Source organism: Anomalospiza imberbis, chromosome 2 (assembly GCF_031753505.1).
Source record: "Anomalospiza imberbis isolate Cuckoo-Finch-1a 21T00152 chromosome 2, ASM3175350v1, whole genome shotgun sequence".
Lineage (NCBI taxonomy): Eukaryota > Metazoa > Chordata > Aves > Passeriformes > Viduidae > Anomalospiza > Anomalospiza imberbis.
In genome coordinates, this window is record NC_089682.1 from 55,589,338 (window position 1) to 55,605,992 (window position 16,655).

The 16,655-nt window shown below is 40.2% G+C and overlaps 2 protein-coding genes across 8 annotated transcripts in view; one reads left to right on the forward strand and one right to left on the reverse strand.

The window, feature by feature from the left end:
• The window catches only part of BRCA2 (BRCA2 DNA repair associated), a 34,725-nt gene extending 22,593 nt beyond the window's left edge, over nucleotides 1-12,132 (reverse strand). For 3 of the 7 annotated variants that reach the window (XR_010996253.1, XM_068181143.1, XM_068181148.1), the window contains exons 1-11: nucleotides 11,949-12,132; nucleotides 11,397-11,457; nucleotides 10,961-11,064; nucleotides 10,092-10,340; nucleotides 8,123-8,228; nucleotides 7,277-7,329; nucleotides 7,131-7,171; nucleotides 6,921-7,032; nucleotides 5,321-5,376; nucleotides 4,298-4,412; nucleotides 375-1,544 (exon numbers count right to left, since the gene is read on the reverse strand). Coding sequence is in view for 6 of the 7 variants with exons in the window: in XM_068181143.1 (XP_068037244.1) it covers nucleotides 375-1,544; nucleotides 4,298-4,412; nucleotides 5,321-5,376; nucleotides 6,921-7,032; nucleotides 7,131-7,171; nucleotides 7,277-7,329; nucleotides 8,123-8,228; nucleotides 10,092-10,340; nucleotides 10,961-11,064; nucleotides 11,397-11,398 (2,008 nt within the window). In the remaining variant the exon portion in view is untranslated. The other 4 variants (XM_068181144.1, XM_068181145.1, XM_068181146.1 and 1 more) reach the window with 4 other exon arrangements.
• A 1,878-nt stretch (nucleotides 12,133-14,010) lies between these two features.
• On the forward strand, nucleotides 14,011-16,061 carry ZAR1L (zygote arrest 1 like). Its single transcript, XM_068181160.1, has 4 exons — nucleotides 14,011-14,629; nucleotides 15,012-15,104; nucleotides 15,252-15,326; nucleotides 15,727-16,061. The coding sequence occupies exons 1-4, from the start codon at nucleotides 14,051-14,053 to the stop codon at nucleotides 15,868-15,870; spliced, it is 891 nt and encodes a 296-aa protein (XP_068037261.1). The 5' UTR covers nucleotides 14,011-14,050; the 3' UTR covers nucleotides 15,871-16,061.
• The last annotated feature ends 594 nt before the right edge of the window (nucleotides 16,062-16,655 follow it).

The window sequence follows — 16,655 nt, forward strand, 5'->3', positions numbered from 1 at the left end:
AAAATAACTATACAACTTTAACATTCTTTATGATTTCTCAGAAGTTACCAACTCGGACAAAATGGCCCTTGACACTGTGGATGTAAAAGCAGCATTGCCAAAGATAACTAAGCTTGTCAATTACCATAATGGCTCAGGGTGGAAGTTTCTATTTCAGAAATTAGCCTGTTAGGAAAAAAGTTATCACAAGATTACTTGAAAATGATGCTATCCTTATCACTGTTTAACAGACCAGTCGCATATGTTGATTCCCAATTGCCCAGCTACTTTTCCAAAAACACAAGATTTTACATGATTTTATCTGAAACATTTAAATGAAAGGCACATAATAAATAATGAATCCTCCACAAAGGATGAAAAGCATAATAATATACCTTGCTCAACATCACTGGCCACCGAACAGCTTCTAAATTCATATGAATCCGATTCCAAATGTGGTAATGCAGTATGAATAGGTGATTCAGAGGTTACTTCTTTTTCTATTTTTTCTTCTTGATACAGTAAAGTATTATTTATTTTATAAATAAACTTCTTGGATCTCTTTCTCAGACTGGGTAACATCTTCAGGTTTTTAAAACCAGACTTCGTAAGAGTATTTTCACTATTTATTAAATGTAGATCATCACAGTTATCTGGAGATTTGGCACTACACACAAGTGGGTGAGACAGAACATCAGTTATGACAGATTTAGAAGCTGCTTTCAAATGCTCGGAAAACTTGTCACTGTAGACTACAGGACACTCTGTGACATTTGCATGTTCAATTAAAAAAGAATTACAGTTTAAGAAGCTCACTTTTGAAACCTCAGCTGCACATCCTTTTACTAATTCTGGATCTTGAACACTCAGTGACACAGAATTTACTGGAGTTGCTTCCGATGTTGGGTTGGTTTCAGTGTTTTTCATTTCACAGCATTTTTCTGAGAAATCCACACTCAACAGTTTTTGTGCTTTTATCAAGCCTGAAGAATTCAGTAAAGATGTTTCCACAGCATCATCCTTGGCCATTAGTAATGACTTTTCTTCTAAATTTTCTCCCCTATATAAGTCAGAGGGTGGAGAGCTACATACAGATGTCTCCATATGAGTTTCATCAAGACCAGATAAATTCAGTTGAGACCACTGGCTTGATGGAGAATGCACGCCTTCTTTCACAGGCTTCTTATTCTCAAAGGACTTGTGTGTTCTATAATCATTCACATCTCCTGCATTCCTAAGAGACTCCAATTCTTTTTTGTGTCCTATTAAATAGTCATCTTCACTGGTGTTTTGGAGTAAAGAACCGTTCACTCGAGTACACTGGCTGTTTTCTAATTTCCATTTATTATTTCTGATTTCCTGTGAAATGCCATTCTTTCTTCCATTAGCCTGCTGAGAGGGAACATCCCCTTTTTCTTGTGTTTTATCTGGATTTATCTCATATTTCTCTACTGCATCCAGAGCATGTGGCATCTGCAGAAGAGCTCCACTGGAATCAGCTGGCATGCTGACTGTGTCCTCAAAGCTATCCATCTCAGCCAGTAAGCCATCTAACACCTCAGACTCTGGAGTTTAGAGAAGATGGAGAGGAAAACAAGTAAGAAAATAAGTTTTAGGAAATAACTTGGGAACAGTATTCGTAAAGAGAGCTTTCAATTTTATAGTCATTAGCTTTTCTCAGGAGTGACTTGGTAAAGAAAAACATAAGCAGCTGCTAGAGGAAACAGGAGGCAAACGAAATCCATGTAAATGCCCCGGCCTCCTGAACTCTGTAGTGGCTAAGGCTACCAAGATGAAAACTGGCTGTCTCAAAAGAAAAATTTTCCCCCCTACAAACAGTGAATGAGTAGTAAATTTGACAAGATAAATATATTGTTTTTTTTCCTTCCAAAATTTGTACCTGATGGTAGGTACCAGGTACTTTTAACAAGCTGCCTATTTTTATCTATAACTGGCAGCTAAAAAACTGTTATATAAAGATTAATTATTAAATTGTCTTCTACTATGATATAAAATAGTACAGTATCTAGAAAGATTCAGAAATATTCTCAGTCTTTTAATTGATTAGGAAGCTTTTAAGTAGTTCCATGATCAGCACAAATATTAGAAAAATAATGAGAAATTTTTGTTTGTGTTTAGAAGTAACATGCAGTGGGAGGGAAAATAACCCAAACTTTACTCTGTAGAGATTATACATGCCAAATAAAAATATTACCTTCTCAAATGTATAAAATGAGACCCACTTATCAGAACATTCCATATTCAAAAACAGGTTTCATTTACAGACTGTTTTTAAGGCTTTTTCATATCACAGAAATCATAATAAAGTACCAGAAAACAGTCCTCTGTTTTCCTTAGGCCCATAACCAATAGCTTAACTTTTTCCATTAGCTTTTTTTAGGTATAATTTCTTTAACTCGCAATTCTCTAACATTCCCTACTAGAGCTTTTAAATAGTGTAGTATCTGAAAGATTTTCCATTTGGAAGTCCATAGAAGATTTCCCAGTATTTGGTCACACACAGCCAATTATTTGCAATACATCCACTATAGGTTCATGCTGATGTTGTAGGCATAGAAAGTTACCCATTCTTTTTACATTCTGTTCTTTTGCCTGAGTGGTAAATGAGATCTCAAAAATAAGAAACTGTAACTCTACAGATTGAGCATACAGATAAGTAATCTTCCTTTACTGAAGCAGGTTCCTCTGAAACAACTTCTGTGTCCATACCCTTTCGTCCTGTGGTAACTTGTCAGTAGAGCTTTCTACATACACACAGCTTATTTGTTTTTACTTAAACAAGAGACATTACTTTTTAGGATTAAAGAAAACAAGGACTAACTGAAAGACTGTACAGATACTGTCTGTACGCTGAATAATCTCATGACAGGAAAAAACAAAAATCGGGGAAATTAATTCTGACTTCTAAACTCACTGGCAGGCGATATTATTTGATGATTTGATATGATCTTATGTTCTTTATCGGAAACAAAATGTAAACCTATTAAAATTTATTGTACTTTATGATCATATAACACTATTCCAGAGAAAACCACCATCTGAAAGCTACAAATGTGGAGCTGTCTTTTTTTTACACAGCACCTTCAAATGCCAAATTATCAAAAAGGGAAGACCTAGGAAAAGGGAAACACTTGTAAGTTATTTTGAACTCTAAGACAAATGGTGGTCTTCTCCCTCTTATTTTTCTCAGACACCGTTTTAACTGATCTACTCTATGGTAGCATGCAATGTAATAGGATCTATTGGAAAACAGACCAAGATCAATTAATTTGTCCTTAATTTCTAAAAGTATTTTGCTAATTACAGATTACTTGAATACATTTACTACCAAACACATTATTTTCAGCATATTTGAACCTACAGTATAAAAACAGCAGGCCTATATCACTCTGTAAGCAACAATGCTTCCTGATGCTAGCATTCTCAGCTCTCCTATCAAATTCTAAACTGATTCTTTCGTAATTCTTACATGTACCACCAAACCTTATTTTTAGAGCAGGCCATTCAGTTCAGATAAGGAGACACAAGATCCTAAGGATATACTGTCCTGTTTAGCCAGCGTGAATCCCTACAGCACTCTTTTACACCCACGCATGCTGAACAAATTTCTGGTAATAATTTTCCCTGTTGCCATCATTTCTCAACTAAAATAAAAAATCTTCCACTGGAATTCATTGGAATTTACACTTTCAATTGTTCACTAACATGATCTAAAAACACAGAATGAAAATATTTTTCCCTTGTCTTTTGTACTTTCTGCATTCATTTAAAGAAATCCAAAACAGTTTTTTCCAAAAGGATTCGTCACATTTTGAACTACCTATTTTGAGCAGGTGAAGTAAATGAAGAAAGGATATAGCAAGATCAAAAAAAAAAAAAAAAAAAGCTCACCACAGAATAGTGAGTGCTGGGATGAAACTTCATGATGAAGTTAAGCCTGTTCAACAGCCAGAAGCAGTCATCTTGCTCCCCCTTGAGCTTTACCATTTTTCTGTCTCAGCTCTCCCACAGCCTCACCTCTCCAGCTGCAGTGAACACACTTCACAGTACTAACCTGGTTGTTGTCCAGTGGCACCATAACCTGACTTTCACAGCTTAACACTGATTTAATTCACTGATCAACAGACACTCCCTTTTTTAAGGCTAGATTAAATTTACAAAAGAGAATCAATTGAAGGACTCAGAGTACACAGCTGGCAGAACAAACCAGCCATAAGAACAGCCCAAAACACAGAATGTAGTTTTGTCTTCAGCCTTACTTCACCAAATACTTATTAGGTAAAGCATCAATGCATACCCAAATCTTTGATGTCATCGTCAGCATTTGGCTTTACTGTCTCTGGTACAGACAGCATACTTGCATCACTTATCCCAGGACATTTATCATGCTTGGAAAAATAGTTGTGCAAAATCTGTAAACCAAAGACAAAATATGTACCAGTAAGCATCACTTTAACAGTCAAGGACAGACCTCTAAACATTTTTTGTGTACCCGACTCCATTTCTTAAAATGAAAGGTAACATTTTCACAGGTACATGTAAAAAACAAATAAGCAGATAATCCCCCTTTTTGATGCAAATCAGGTTCCATTTTAAAGTCACCTTCAGGGCAGTGAATAGGTTCAGCAGTTTACCTTAATCCTCTCAAAAAGGGAACAAAGGAGATAGGAGGAAGGACAAAGACATTTTGCCTATTTTCACTTTTAACAGTTTGTTAACTGTGAAGTTTCAGGTCGTTAAGGATCAAACTTAAATTTGTAATTGAATCCTTTTAATGCCATTCTCAGTTTTCAGTCTCAATAATCATTCAACTTTCAAATACACAGTGTCAAATTCCAATTATGCAAGAACTTTCCCTATCACTATCAAAGGACTAAAATTAGTACTAAATTTCAATTTTTGGTTGTAATGGTTGAGAGCAAGAAATTATTCCAAAGAATAACTTTCCAAAGTTTGATGGAAGTGGGAAAGAAACAGACAAACCAATCTTCACGTAAATAACATAATTCCTAGGTTTGATTTCTCTCTGAATAATACTGAGCGCTTCTGGGGGCAGGTGTTGCCTTTTTTTTTTTTTTTTTTTTTTTTTTAGTAAGCACAGCAAAAAATATTCCTCAGAGAGGATTATTTGTGAGAACACATTCTACAACCATATATTGCAAATTTAGTCTGGTGAGCAGTAACTTTTTTAAAAACAGTCAGATAGGACAGCTTAAAATGAAAATGACAGAATTTTTTATTCTAGGCTCAAGGAATGTAAACATGTAACTGAATAGCCTAACGGAAATTAAGGAACAACATAGCTCTTAAAACTACTTACTGTATCAGCTCTTCCATCCTGTTGCTTTGCTTCAGAAATAGAATCATTCTCTCTAGCTTTAGGAGACAGACAAGTAAATTTATTTTCTCCTGATTGATCTGCTGAGTGTGTTCAAATAGTGCTGTGTTTTGGGAGGGTTTTCATTGGATTATTTTAAATTCCACTCAAATGTGTAAATAAACTACTAAAAACTAAAGCAGTTTTGTAACAGCACAAACCACCCCAAATCACAGGTTATGGTTTCTGCTATGTTTCTATTTACCATCAGTTACCATCTTGAAACAGCACTGCCATTCCTCTTTTAAGCAGTTATTCATGGCACTACTCCCCATTTTCTTCTATCCAAAGATCTCGATGAAATCTACAAGCCTTTCAGGAATTTGGGTTTTTTCCCCACTTCCTCCCAAAACAGCAGTACTATCTTCACTTTTGTCACAAAAGGAGAAAGTGAACCCTATTTTTAAAATGTCTGAAGAGCATATATTAAAGTGTTTCATAGACACAGCATCTAGGTTCTGTGTAGCAGCTCTTTCTTTTCACAGGTGTCAGAAGGCAGAGAAGCATAATATCACTATTATAAAATACTAGGCTTATCCAAGACATGGGAGAATGGGAGCTCAAACCACAGCTCATCTCCCAGAACATCATCATTAAGGTATGGATACTTCCCCCAGCCCTTCTGTTCAGCTCACATCTTTCTGGACCAAAGAACACCCAAAATTGCACAACTCTATAGCCTTATGAATAGTACCACCCCCTACATCCCAAAAGAAATTCCCAATCCTAGGATTCATTCTTAATATGTTCTATATGCTCTATACAGTGGTAGTTTAGCTACATGAAAAAGAGCAATACCAGAAACTAAGGACACACATCCAGGTCTTCCCATTTTCTCATGAATTTTCATCAACAAGTCATACAGTCAAACTTCATTTTGCTTATCATATGCTAATGAAATCTCACCAACATCTTAGGTTGAGTCTTGATGTTTCTTGTTTGTTTATCATTACTGTTAGTTACCACTGAAGCAATTATCACCCACTCAATTCTCATTCACAGCTCTGCTGACACAGCTGTTTGTGCAGCTGTGCATAAATGAGCTCCAGGAATTGCCCCATCCAAACAACCCATGAAATATGAACCCAGGAGCTTGGGTCTTAAATTGGATGAGTATTCCAGTCCATCTCACTACATTCATTATGATGGCAGTCGCAGTGAGAGTGGTTAAAAATGCTGAACCCAACACTGCTGCTGGGAGGTTAACTCAGCAAGCCACCTTCTTACACTTCATAAACAAACCCATTTAACTTAGCCCAACAGTTTCTAGTTATGTGATAGGACAAAGCAAACATATCTAATCCTCTTTCTATGCTTTGCTATGTTATTTCTAAATTTATATTCCCTAGCCCCTCAGACAAAGGAAGAAAGCTTCTGAAAAGTTTTCTGTGTAGGGCTGCATTATCTAAAGGCACCCACTAATAATCACTGTAAGAATTTTGTCTTTTTTTAGCTAAAAAACCAAACAGTTAATACTGAGTGAACGTCCAGTGTCAAAACCGGAAGTTTTAAACCCTTAGCAATTGTTCATTTTTAGAAATACCTATTATCACAGTTTCACCAAGGGTAGGAGGTGTGGCTAAAGAACTTGACCAGGACATATCTGGATCCACTTCTGCTCCCAGACTTTCAGAAATACATTTTGGAGTTCTGACCTAGAAATACATTTAATAATCAGATATATAATTTCTATGCCAAATTCTAAATGTACAACTCAGGAAAAGGAAACAAAATGCATGAATAAAATCTGTACCTCCAAAAGTTTTGGTGTGTAAAACAAGCTTCCATATGGACCTGAAAAACATTATGTAAAAAGGCCATTAAACAGTGATTAAAAAATGAGGATTTTTATCTAGACATGTAAAATATTTTGTAGAACTAAAAAGTGAAGATACAAACCAGGGATATTATTTCTCTGAGGTGTTCTGTAAGTATTCCTTAAAACAGTTGGACTGCAAAAGAAAATTAAAGCCATAATATTAATTTCACATCTCAGTTTCTTAAAATAATTGAATATTTCAAACATTACATATATTACCATCTCCATTATTTCTTTTCTTTGCACCATGGTTACTTCCCTGACTAGCTAAAATGTAGATTCCTCCTAACCATCACTGAATATTTTGAACTTTACTATAAGTCTACTATAAACTGTAAAATATTTCTTTCAGGAAATATTTTATTTTTCATTGATTATTTGTCTAACAAATAATAAATTCCAATGTAACCATGCATTTTACAATAGGCTATAGAAAACTAGGGAAATTGGCTTAACTGACTAATGAAATAACTAGTTTCACTCTTCTTGTAATCAACACAAGTATTTTCATAAAATTTATCTGAAATACAGACATTAAGTGTCAAAATCAAGTCTATTATTAAAAAAAAAAACTCAATAAATATTACAAATAGCTTTACTACTCTCTGTCTACGTGATACATCACTACTACTCTTTCTTTGGATGTTTGGACTTGGAAAGCTGAAATAATGTTAAAAAATTTTGTATTCCAGCTGTGAAAGAGTAGAAAAATAGGAAGAACAATCACCTTAAAGCAAGGACATTTTTGAATTTAGCTAGTGTTTTATTTTCAACTCACTTAGCAACCTACAAGTATCATAAACATATCAGACATACAAGATTATTCACTGTTTTTAAAAGTTCAACAGTCAACTATGGTGGGTTAAATATTGCTTTTTGCTTAAGGTCCAGCTTATTTTCTCTTTGGGTTGACATACTTAGCATACCTAGCAGCAAGGCAGTTGTGGAAGGTACCAGGAGGAGAAGCAAGTATTTCATTTTCTTGGTCTGTTTTTCTTTTTGTGTTACTTGGGCTTATCAAATTCTCTCTGTCTACAACATAGAATATAACAATCAGCACAACTTTGCAGAGCTCCAGCTAACAGTTTCAATTTTGAAGTTTAAAGCTAAGCTTTCAAAAAGACCCAAACAAAACCAAACCAAAACAACAAAAAAAAACCACACCAAAACAAAACAACCCCAATCCTAATCTCTATTCTAGTATTTTAAATATGTTCAAATTTTATATCCAAACAATGATAAACATGTTTCAAATGCACAGCCAAGTAGACCCCTCATTATGTCACTTTACTGACTTGGTATTAATCAAACCATATATTCAATTCCATTTCAGTTTTATTGTACTGCATTGTGCCTTTCTTGTCATTGCATAACAAGTTATTCTTAGCAAAAATACAATACATGCAAACACAGGTTTGTGCAGATTCCCCTCAAATTTACTAACTCATACACACTTAATTGATTCAAATAAGAAAAAAATTATTTCCAGAACTGTTGTTGGAGTCACTGTCAGCAGCATCTCTTTATTTGCAAAGCATCTCCAGGCAAAAGAGAATGTTCCCACTAAAGCAGAGAATCCTATGAACAGTGAGACCCTTACATGGGCAATCATCTACTAACAGGAATTTCTACTCTGAAGTTTCCAAACAACCTAGGTATGAGAAATTACACTTTAGTTTGTGCATTTTTTTCTGCTTCTGAGTTCCTGAGTTCATATGCACAGCACAGGTGCATCCCAGTACCACACCAAGGTATGATATCCACCAACTCCCATCCAGGCTCTTATTTTCACAAGAGACATTTGGCTCTAACCAAGAAAATAGAATATTTCAGGCAGTCACACGTGAACTTTGCACATATGCAGACCAAAACTGACCAATTTGAAATAAACAAGCATAAGGTTCATTTATTTGCCATTTATGAAACTGCCAAATGAAATTCCTGAAAACAAGAATTCCCTAGGGACTTAACACTGTAAAATACAAATAGCTACATTTAGCAGAAACCTATTCTCAGCAGGTGTTGAGTAGAGAACTTGAGAAAAACAAAGAGAGTTACAATATTCCATGGAAGCAGTGTTATAAAGTATACTTGAATTGCAGCACAGCTCTAACCCTTCACAGAATTTGCACAGGATCTAAGAACAATTCTGGTAATAAAAGGGAGTCTTGTGTTTGTCTGTAACCTGGTTAGAAAAGCTTATCAGAAGGACACAGGCACAGCAGATGTACCAATCACATACTTCAGGAATGGGGTTAAATACTCTTCCATAGAAGAGATTTTTACAGACAATGTTGCATACGTTCTCCATAGAAAAGATTCTTCTTGCTGTCCAAGGAGAGTGGGTACATCAGAAAGGAGTAGAGTGATACGTACTTGGGATTTGGAAATGATGTATGAGAAGTACCTCACAAAATTCCCTTTTTTTGTAAATGTAGTTTTTTCGATAATTGACAATCTTATTAACTCAAAGAGATGGTGCTTCTAAAACTTTCCAAGAAAGGTTAAGGAGTGCCCTACAGACTGCCTCACACTTCATCATGATAAGGATGATTCTCACCCTTTAAAAGCTTCAAAACTTCTGCATAAAAAAATGCGACTGCTAAAAAAATTCACTTTGATTTGCAGTCAACAGGTTATACTAAGTTCATATCCCCTCATATCCCCAGTACTTAGAATGTTTGGACCACAACAGTATCTTTTATACAAGGAATTTTGCTTATATATTACCAGTTTATCACAACCTGAATTGACTATTAATTCTACATTTTTTTAGATGATCTTCAGAAGACTACTAAAATAAACTTTTTAGTCCCACAATTCCTGCAGTAGCATTATCTATGACATTAATGATCATCAGCTGCAACAAAAGGTTAAAAGTAAAAAGTTACTCACTTGCTCCTATTTTTTTCTGATCTGGCTCTCTTTCAGAAGAACAAGGCGGCAATATTGAATTTTGTTCTTTAAAGAGCAGTGGAGTTGATGCCAGCTGACTGTACGTAGATGGTTTTGTCCTTGGAGTTTTAAAAGCTGTTTGATCAAGCCAGCCAGAGGGCTCATCAACCTCTGCAAACGATTTGGGCTCATATGGTGGTGCTTCTGCACTGAGTTCTTCAAACCAATTAAGACTGATAGGCCCTAAATCTACGAAGGAAAACATACAGAAAACTACATGAAAAGGAAGACGGTTCCTCTGTGGAGGATGTGAAAATACACCAGGCATTTAAATGCTAACAGCAAAACACATCGCTCCTTCCACTGCCATACTTCTGATTTGCTTGTTTCTAGATGGCTTGGAACTCTGATACCCACAAAATATAAAGGGATGTTTGCCCAAATTCTCAGACCATTAACAAAATAACAGAAGGACCAGAAAAATATCCAGTTTGTTTAAAATCACAAGTATACTCTGGCTTTTAGTTTCTCTTGTTTTGCTCAGTGGCAAGTTAAACAGGCTCATTTTAAAATTACTAACTACCACAGGTGTCTCTAGCAAAAGACTAAGCCTGGTCTACATGTGGGTATGTATAGAGGTGGTAACTCTAAAAAAGCAAATACAACAAGTAACTAAGCATATATAATGGAATAAAAATACAAATAATAATTTGAAGAAATCTAGGTATTAGGAAATACAGGTTTGAGGCAAGAATAGCAACTAACAACTTGCAGAAAGCTTTCCTGTGAAGCATATAGCAAACATGTATAAAATATTGGTACCCAGAAAGCAATCCTAATAAGAGTTATTTACTTTAGATAAGCTGTACCTGATTCGTTGCAGTGTGCCTTAAATATTTCAAAGAAAGTTGGTCTTTCCACGGGTTTGCAAGCCATTTTCTTATCCATTACATTACTGGAACAGTTGAAAAACCTGAGAAGAAATAAAACACTTACATACACTGGTGTTTGAATATCTTAGGCTGCCTTTCCTGCATTTTGAGGTGTGCTAAAGCCCAGCTTGTTTAGCTTTGACTGTCACGTGAGCATTAAAACACCACAATGATGAACATGGAGGAAAACAACAGACAAGAGCATAGGGAATTATACCAGAGATAATGAAAACACTCAGCAAACACGTGACACGATGGAATGGGCAGAACAACTCCTGAGGTATTTTAAACACAAATCCCACACACTCACTACAGCGTGTTAGGATGGAATATGTACTATCGCATATATACTCTAACAAGCACTACAACTTACATGTCAAGAATTTGATTCAAAGTTGCTTTCAAGTGGAGCAGACACTGTCAGTTTCACGGTTCTACTAAAAAAACATGTATAATAAGCCCATAGTGAGACTTCACCGTTTTACACATCTATGCCTTCCACAGTAAACCCCGTTTCCCACACGATGGCCGTGTTACACACGGTGCCTCATCAAAACAGTGGGGAAAACGGGCGCTTTAAAATAGGGAACGGGCTGCATTGAGACAGAACACCGAGGAACTTAACACTGCCCCCGAAGTACATTTTAAAAAGTGCGATTTGACCAGTCCGCGCTACTTTCCGTGAGAGGAAGCTCCTCCCGGGCAATGACCGCGCACGGAGCGCGGCCTGTGCAGCCCCGCCGGGTCACCGCGGGGTCTCCAGGGACAAGCCCAAACCCCCTTCTCCTCACCGAGTCACACCCGGTGCGACTGCGGGCCCCCGGCGGGCTGTGAGGAGAGGGAGGGACGCCCGAGGGGCGGCAGTGACACCCCTAGGGCACAGCGCAGCCCCGGGGCAGGGCCGAGCCACACGCGGGGCCGTTACCTGCCGGCGGCGCCTCGGGCGGGGCGGCGGCCGCCACATCGCCTCACGCAGGGGAGCGGGGCGGGCGGGGAAGGCGGCGGGGATAAGGGGGCAGCGCAGACCCCCAGCCCGGCCGTCCCGTTCGAAGCTTGGCGCCAACACAGCCCCGCGCCTGCGCAGCGGGAGCATCCGCCGATCCCGCCCTCCGCCGCAGCCACCTCCCGGCAAGGAGGCGGCGAACCGGCCCCGCCTCGGCCTGCCCTGCGCGGGGCCCGGCATTGCGGCCGGGGGACGCGAGGTGCCCGCCGTAAGGGCTGTCCTGCCGTGGCTGACTCCGCACAGAACAGAAAGGGTGCGTGCCCTGAGCCGGGATGGCCGCCAGCAGCTTCACTAACGCGTGAGGAGGCGACGGGATGATGTATCCACATCCACAGGTGACATCGCCCACGTTGCTGGGCAACAGCAGCTCACACCGACCTCCCGGGAACAAGCTCTGGAAGGCTCCCAGCGGCAGGGCCGTGGGCGAGTGAACTGTGCAAACCTCAGACTCTGCTTCTCAGGTGGTTCTGTAGGCCTTGACACATGGAATGGTTGTTGACGTTCCAATAAAGAGAATATTAATATCCTCCACATACATGTCTATTCCCTCTTTGTCTCTTGATTAAATTCTTGGCTTTGGCGATGGAACAACTTCAAGATGGGTGGAACACTCTCTCTACCACCAACTTTGAGTTTACCATCTTCGTGTTGTATGTTCATCTATTCTTGTGCCATAAAGGGGCTTCTTCCTACCTCTCCACATCAGTCCTTATGTTGCAGTTTTATCACATTACCTGCTTAGTCATCTGTCACTTTCATTAGTTTCTTGTCCTACAATAATTTTCCATATCCCTCCTCCTTTCAAGGAACTTTAACTTCTAAGCCTGCAGTGTTCTGGGAAGCTGCAGTAACTTTCTTCCCAAAACATTTTAGAGGAACTCAAACTGTTGGTTTAAATGATAACATGTAGTTTCCAATTTGATTTCCATCCCCATTCCCAAAGCACCTAAAAAACGTAGTCTTTTTGCAGCCACACTGCAATCATTAAGTTTTAACTTGGCTGTATCAATACCCTATTTTTGCTTTGATACTGACAGAGCTTTGAAAACCCAAACGCAAAGTGGAGCCTTGAGACGTGTTTCTTTTAATTATGATGAATGTGTTTCCTGAATCTTAACCTCTTTGTGCCCAGTAAAAATGCTGTTTCTTACTGATTTATCTCAGACACTTGAAAGTGTCAGATACACTGTGAACGTTTAAAGATACCCTATCAGGTCCCCTCTAGCCTCTCTCTTGCTGGCCCATTGAATTTTATAAAGTAATGTATTTATAAAGATGGTGAGGAGTCATACAAAGAAAGGATTTCACATCACTGCAGTTCCAGGGATTTAAGGGTTCTCCAGTCTCTAAAGGCTTACATACGTAGTTTGGATGATTTAATTACTTTAACTGTATTACCGTAAAATTGAACTAAAGTGATGTAATTATGGAAGAAGGACTATTAGTCTACGATGTACGTGCTTTTATTACTTGTTTGTATTAACACTTATTTAATATACAGATATTAAACCACTGCTTTCCCTTACTTCAGTTTGTATACAGGAGTGTATTCCATCTTTTCCTAAAGCTGTTCAGTTGATAGAAAAAGCTCCAGGTAGATAATCCCCAAATAATGGTACAGTGGGAATGCTCTGACCTTTAAATACCGGTAAAGACTTCTTTTCAGAGATGTAATTGCCTGAATTCTTTGCTCAGCTCTCCGAGGGACACCCAGTTTATCGGGACCCTGTTAGTTTCCCAGACCCCCTTTTCCTTCTTTTAAGACCATGAGCAGAAGGAACTGTGAGCAAGCAGGCTTCTCCTCGCTACGCAGGCCAGGTTTTCCCACCTGCGCCTGAATGACATGTCTCCATCATGAGAGTCTGGCAGAGAAGAAATGCAGGCCTGCCGGCCTTGCTTTGCCATCAGCCCCTCCCTCCCCCAGCTGCCCCCACTTTCCCCATCAATTAGCAACCATTAGCTCCCCAGGTAAGATAAAAGCAGGGCAGGGACACAGGTAGGCTAACCCTTCAGCGGCGATAATCATGAACAGCTTCGTCTGTTCCCCCTTCAGCACGTACCAGAACTTCAGGAGCAGCCCCGCGCTCGGCCGCGGCTGGGACGCTGCGGCCAAGCAGCCCAGCTGGAAGCAGAGCAAGAGTGGCGGCATCAGCCCCTTCCTCGGGGGGCCCTTCACGCCGCTGCCCTCCGACTACCTGGACAGCTGCCGGCGGGCGCAGCTCCAGGCGCTGCTGTCGCAGGTGGACCCCGCGCGGGCCCCGCAGCCACGCCGGGCCAGAACGAAGGAGGCGGCGGTGCAGGTGAGCCTGCGGGCCGACGTGGCCGTGCAGTGCTCGCTGGGGCCGCGCACGCTGCCGCCCGCCCGCGCCTTCAGCCCCGCCGCCCTGCGCGCCCCGGGACGCCTGGCCCTCTACTCACCCGTGCCCGACCGCCTCTCCGCGCCGCTCCCGGAGAAGGCAGCGCCGACCGAGCAGACGCCGACGGCGGACGGCGGCAAGGAGCAGCAGCAGGGCCCGGCGGGGGCCGCGCCGCCGCCGCGCCAGGAGCCGGTGGGGACGCGGCGGGAGGAGACCGCGGCTCCCAGGCAGAGAGCTGCCTTCCAGGTGCGCCGGGTTGGGGCGGGGGTGAACCCTCAAGCAGGGCAGGCAGAAATCGCCTCATGAGCAGCACGGCAGTCCCTGTCCTGCCCCGGGCTGGCTCTGTCTCACCTAGAGCAGAAGAGCCTCTAGCATGTGAAAACCCACACGTGTGGATCAAAGCATGGCAGAGTGGTTTGGAAGGGACCTTAAAGTTGCAACCTCCCTTCCATGGGTAGGGATGCCACATGTTGCTCAGAGCCCCGTTCAATACAGCTTCAAATATTTCCATATGGCTTCCTGGGCAACCTTTTTCAGTGCCTCACCATCCTCGGGGAGTAGTAGTGAGGGAGCTGGGCTGGGTGCTTTTGGGGTGCTGGAAGATGCTCAGTGAACTCTGTCTCTGCAGTTCTTGGAGCAGAAGTATGGCTATTTCCACTGCAAAGACTGCAAGACCAGATGGGAGAGTGCTTACGTGTGGTGCATTTCTGGAAGCAACAAGGTAGTTAACAAGTAGTTTCTTTCCTCCTTAGACTTGTAAGAATGCCATAAAATCTCTGAAAAATCAGATGTTCTGGCACAAATTTAGATACCTGTACAGAACACCTCAGATAGGTCCCTATACTAACAGAGCTTGCCATTTTTTCAGGTGTACTTCAAGCAGCTCTGTCGCAAATGCCAAAAGGGCTACAATCCCTACAGAGTGGAAACAATCCAGTGCCAGGTAACTTAATTGTACTCCATTAAGACTGTCAGATGTTACCATATACATTAATTCTAATGTTGAGTTTGATAATGACTTTACCTGGAAGAAAACTTGATTTCATGAAAATACTAGGAAGGGTTATTTGGGAAATGTGTCTTGGGGTAGGTCTCCCTCCTCCCATGGATGGCTTATGTTAACAGTTTTCATATAGCATTATGGCTTGCTACATGTATGGTAGGGTTTTGTGCCTCTAGGTGAGAAAGCTCTTAAACCTTAAATCCACAGGGTTTTTTACCACAAGAGCTCTTAAGTATATCAGCCCCAATGTGTTGCTGTGATTAAGGAAAGCCAAATGTTGGTCTAACATGAAGTGCATCCTCTTTGATCTACTACTACTAACATGTCTTTGTTTCTTAAGATTTGTTCCAAGACTAGTTGCTCTTGCCCTCAGAGGAAGAGACATATTGATCTCAAGAGACCTCACCGCCAAGAACTCTGCGGCCGCTGCAAAGGCAAAAGGCTGTCCTGTGATAGCACTTACAGCTTCAAATACATTGTCTGATCCATGTGCCTTCTTCTGTCTTGTGCTTTGCACTTTGTCTACTGCAATGTTTTGACTTAAGGCTTTTGACCTGGCATTGGATAATGGCTGAAGACTTTGGTATTATTGTAAAGTATAATAACTTAAAATATGTAATTTCACTGTATATATGCTGTAAATAAAGTTCAATAAAAGTTTGCACTAGTTTGATACCCCTTTGTTTCAGCCTCCTTGGCTGAAAGAGGAAAGTATATCTGTAAGGAAGCAACCCATTTAATTTCCTAAAGGTAGTAGACTTTATTTTGAAGTCTTCAGGGAATGCTAAGATTCAAACTACAATACCAAGTTTTTTTTTCCTTCAAGTCACTCAAACTAAATTGGGGTGGAAGATGCAAATATTCTGGAGCATCAAGTCTGGTGCAAATGCAAATCTGTCTCCCCCCTGCCTCTGCCAACTGGATATATAAAAAGCACAGCTGCTTGCTAATCAAAGACTAGCTGCCAGAACAAGACTATGGCTGTGAAATAGGAGGGAAAAGGGTATAAGCTACCCCAGTTTGAAATGAGGAGAGGAAAAAAACTTCTGAATGGCAATATAGGTGACAGTGAAAAAAATACTCTTCAGGGTAGAAGTTCAGAGGCTTTCATAGTCAGTGTAAGACCAATGAAACTACTTTTGCTGTTGTTGTGAGGATTTTTTGTCAGGCTGTAGTTACACTTCTCTCTCTTTTTCTATGCATGGTTTCAGCATAAACCAGGAGCCAAGTATCTCTTGGGGGGCTGCTTATCATGGATACCATGTGCAA

Bases quoted from the DNA above. Each gene is read 5' to 3' on its own strand.
- ZAR1L (XM_068181160.1), top strand. From the start codon at position 14,051: ATGAACAGCTTCGTCTGTTCCCCCTTCAGCACGTACCAGAACTTCAGG. The intron at 14,630-15,011 runs GTGCGCCGGGTT...CTGTCTCTGCAG, and splicing joins GGCAGAGAGCTGCCTTCCAG to TTCTTGGAGCAGAAGTATGG. The intron at 15,327-15,726 runs GTAACTTAATTG...TTGTTTCTTAAG, and splicing joins TGGAAACAATCCAGTGCCAG to ATTTGTTCCAAGACTAGTTG.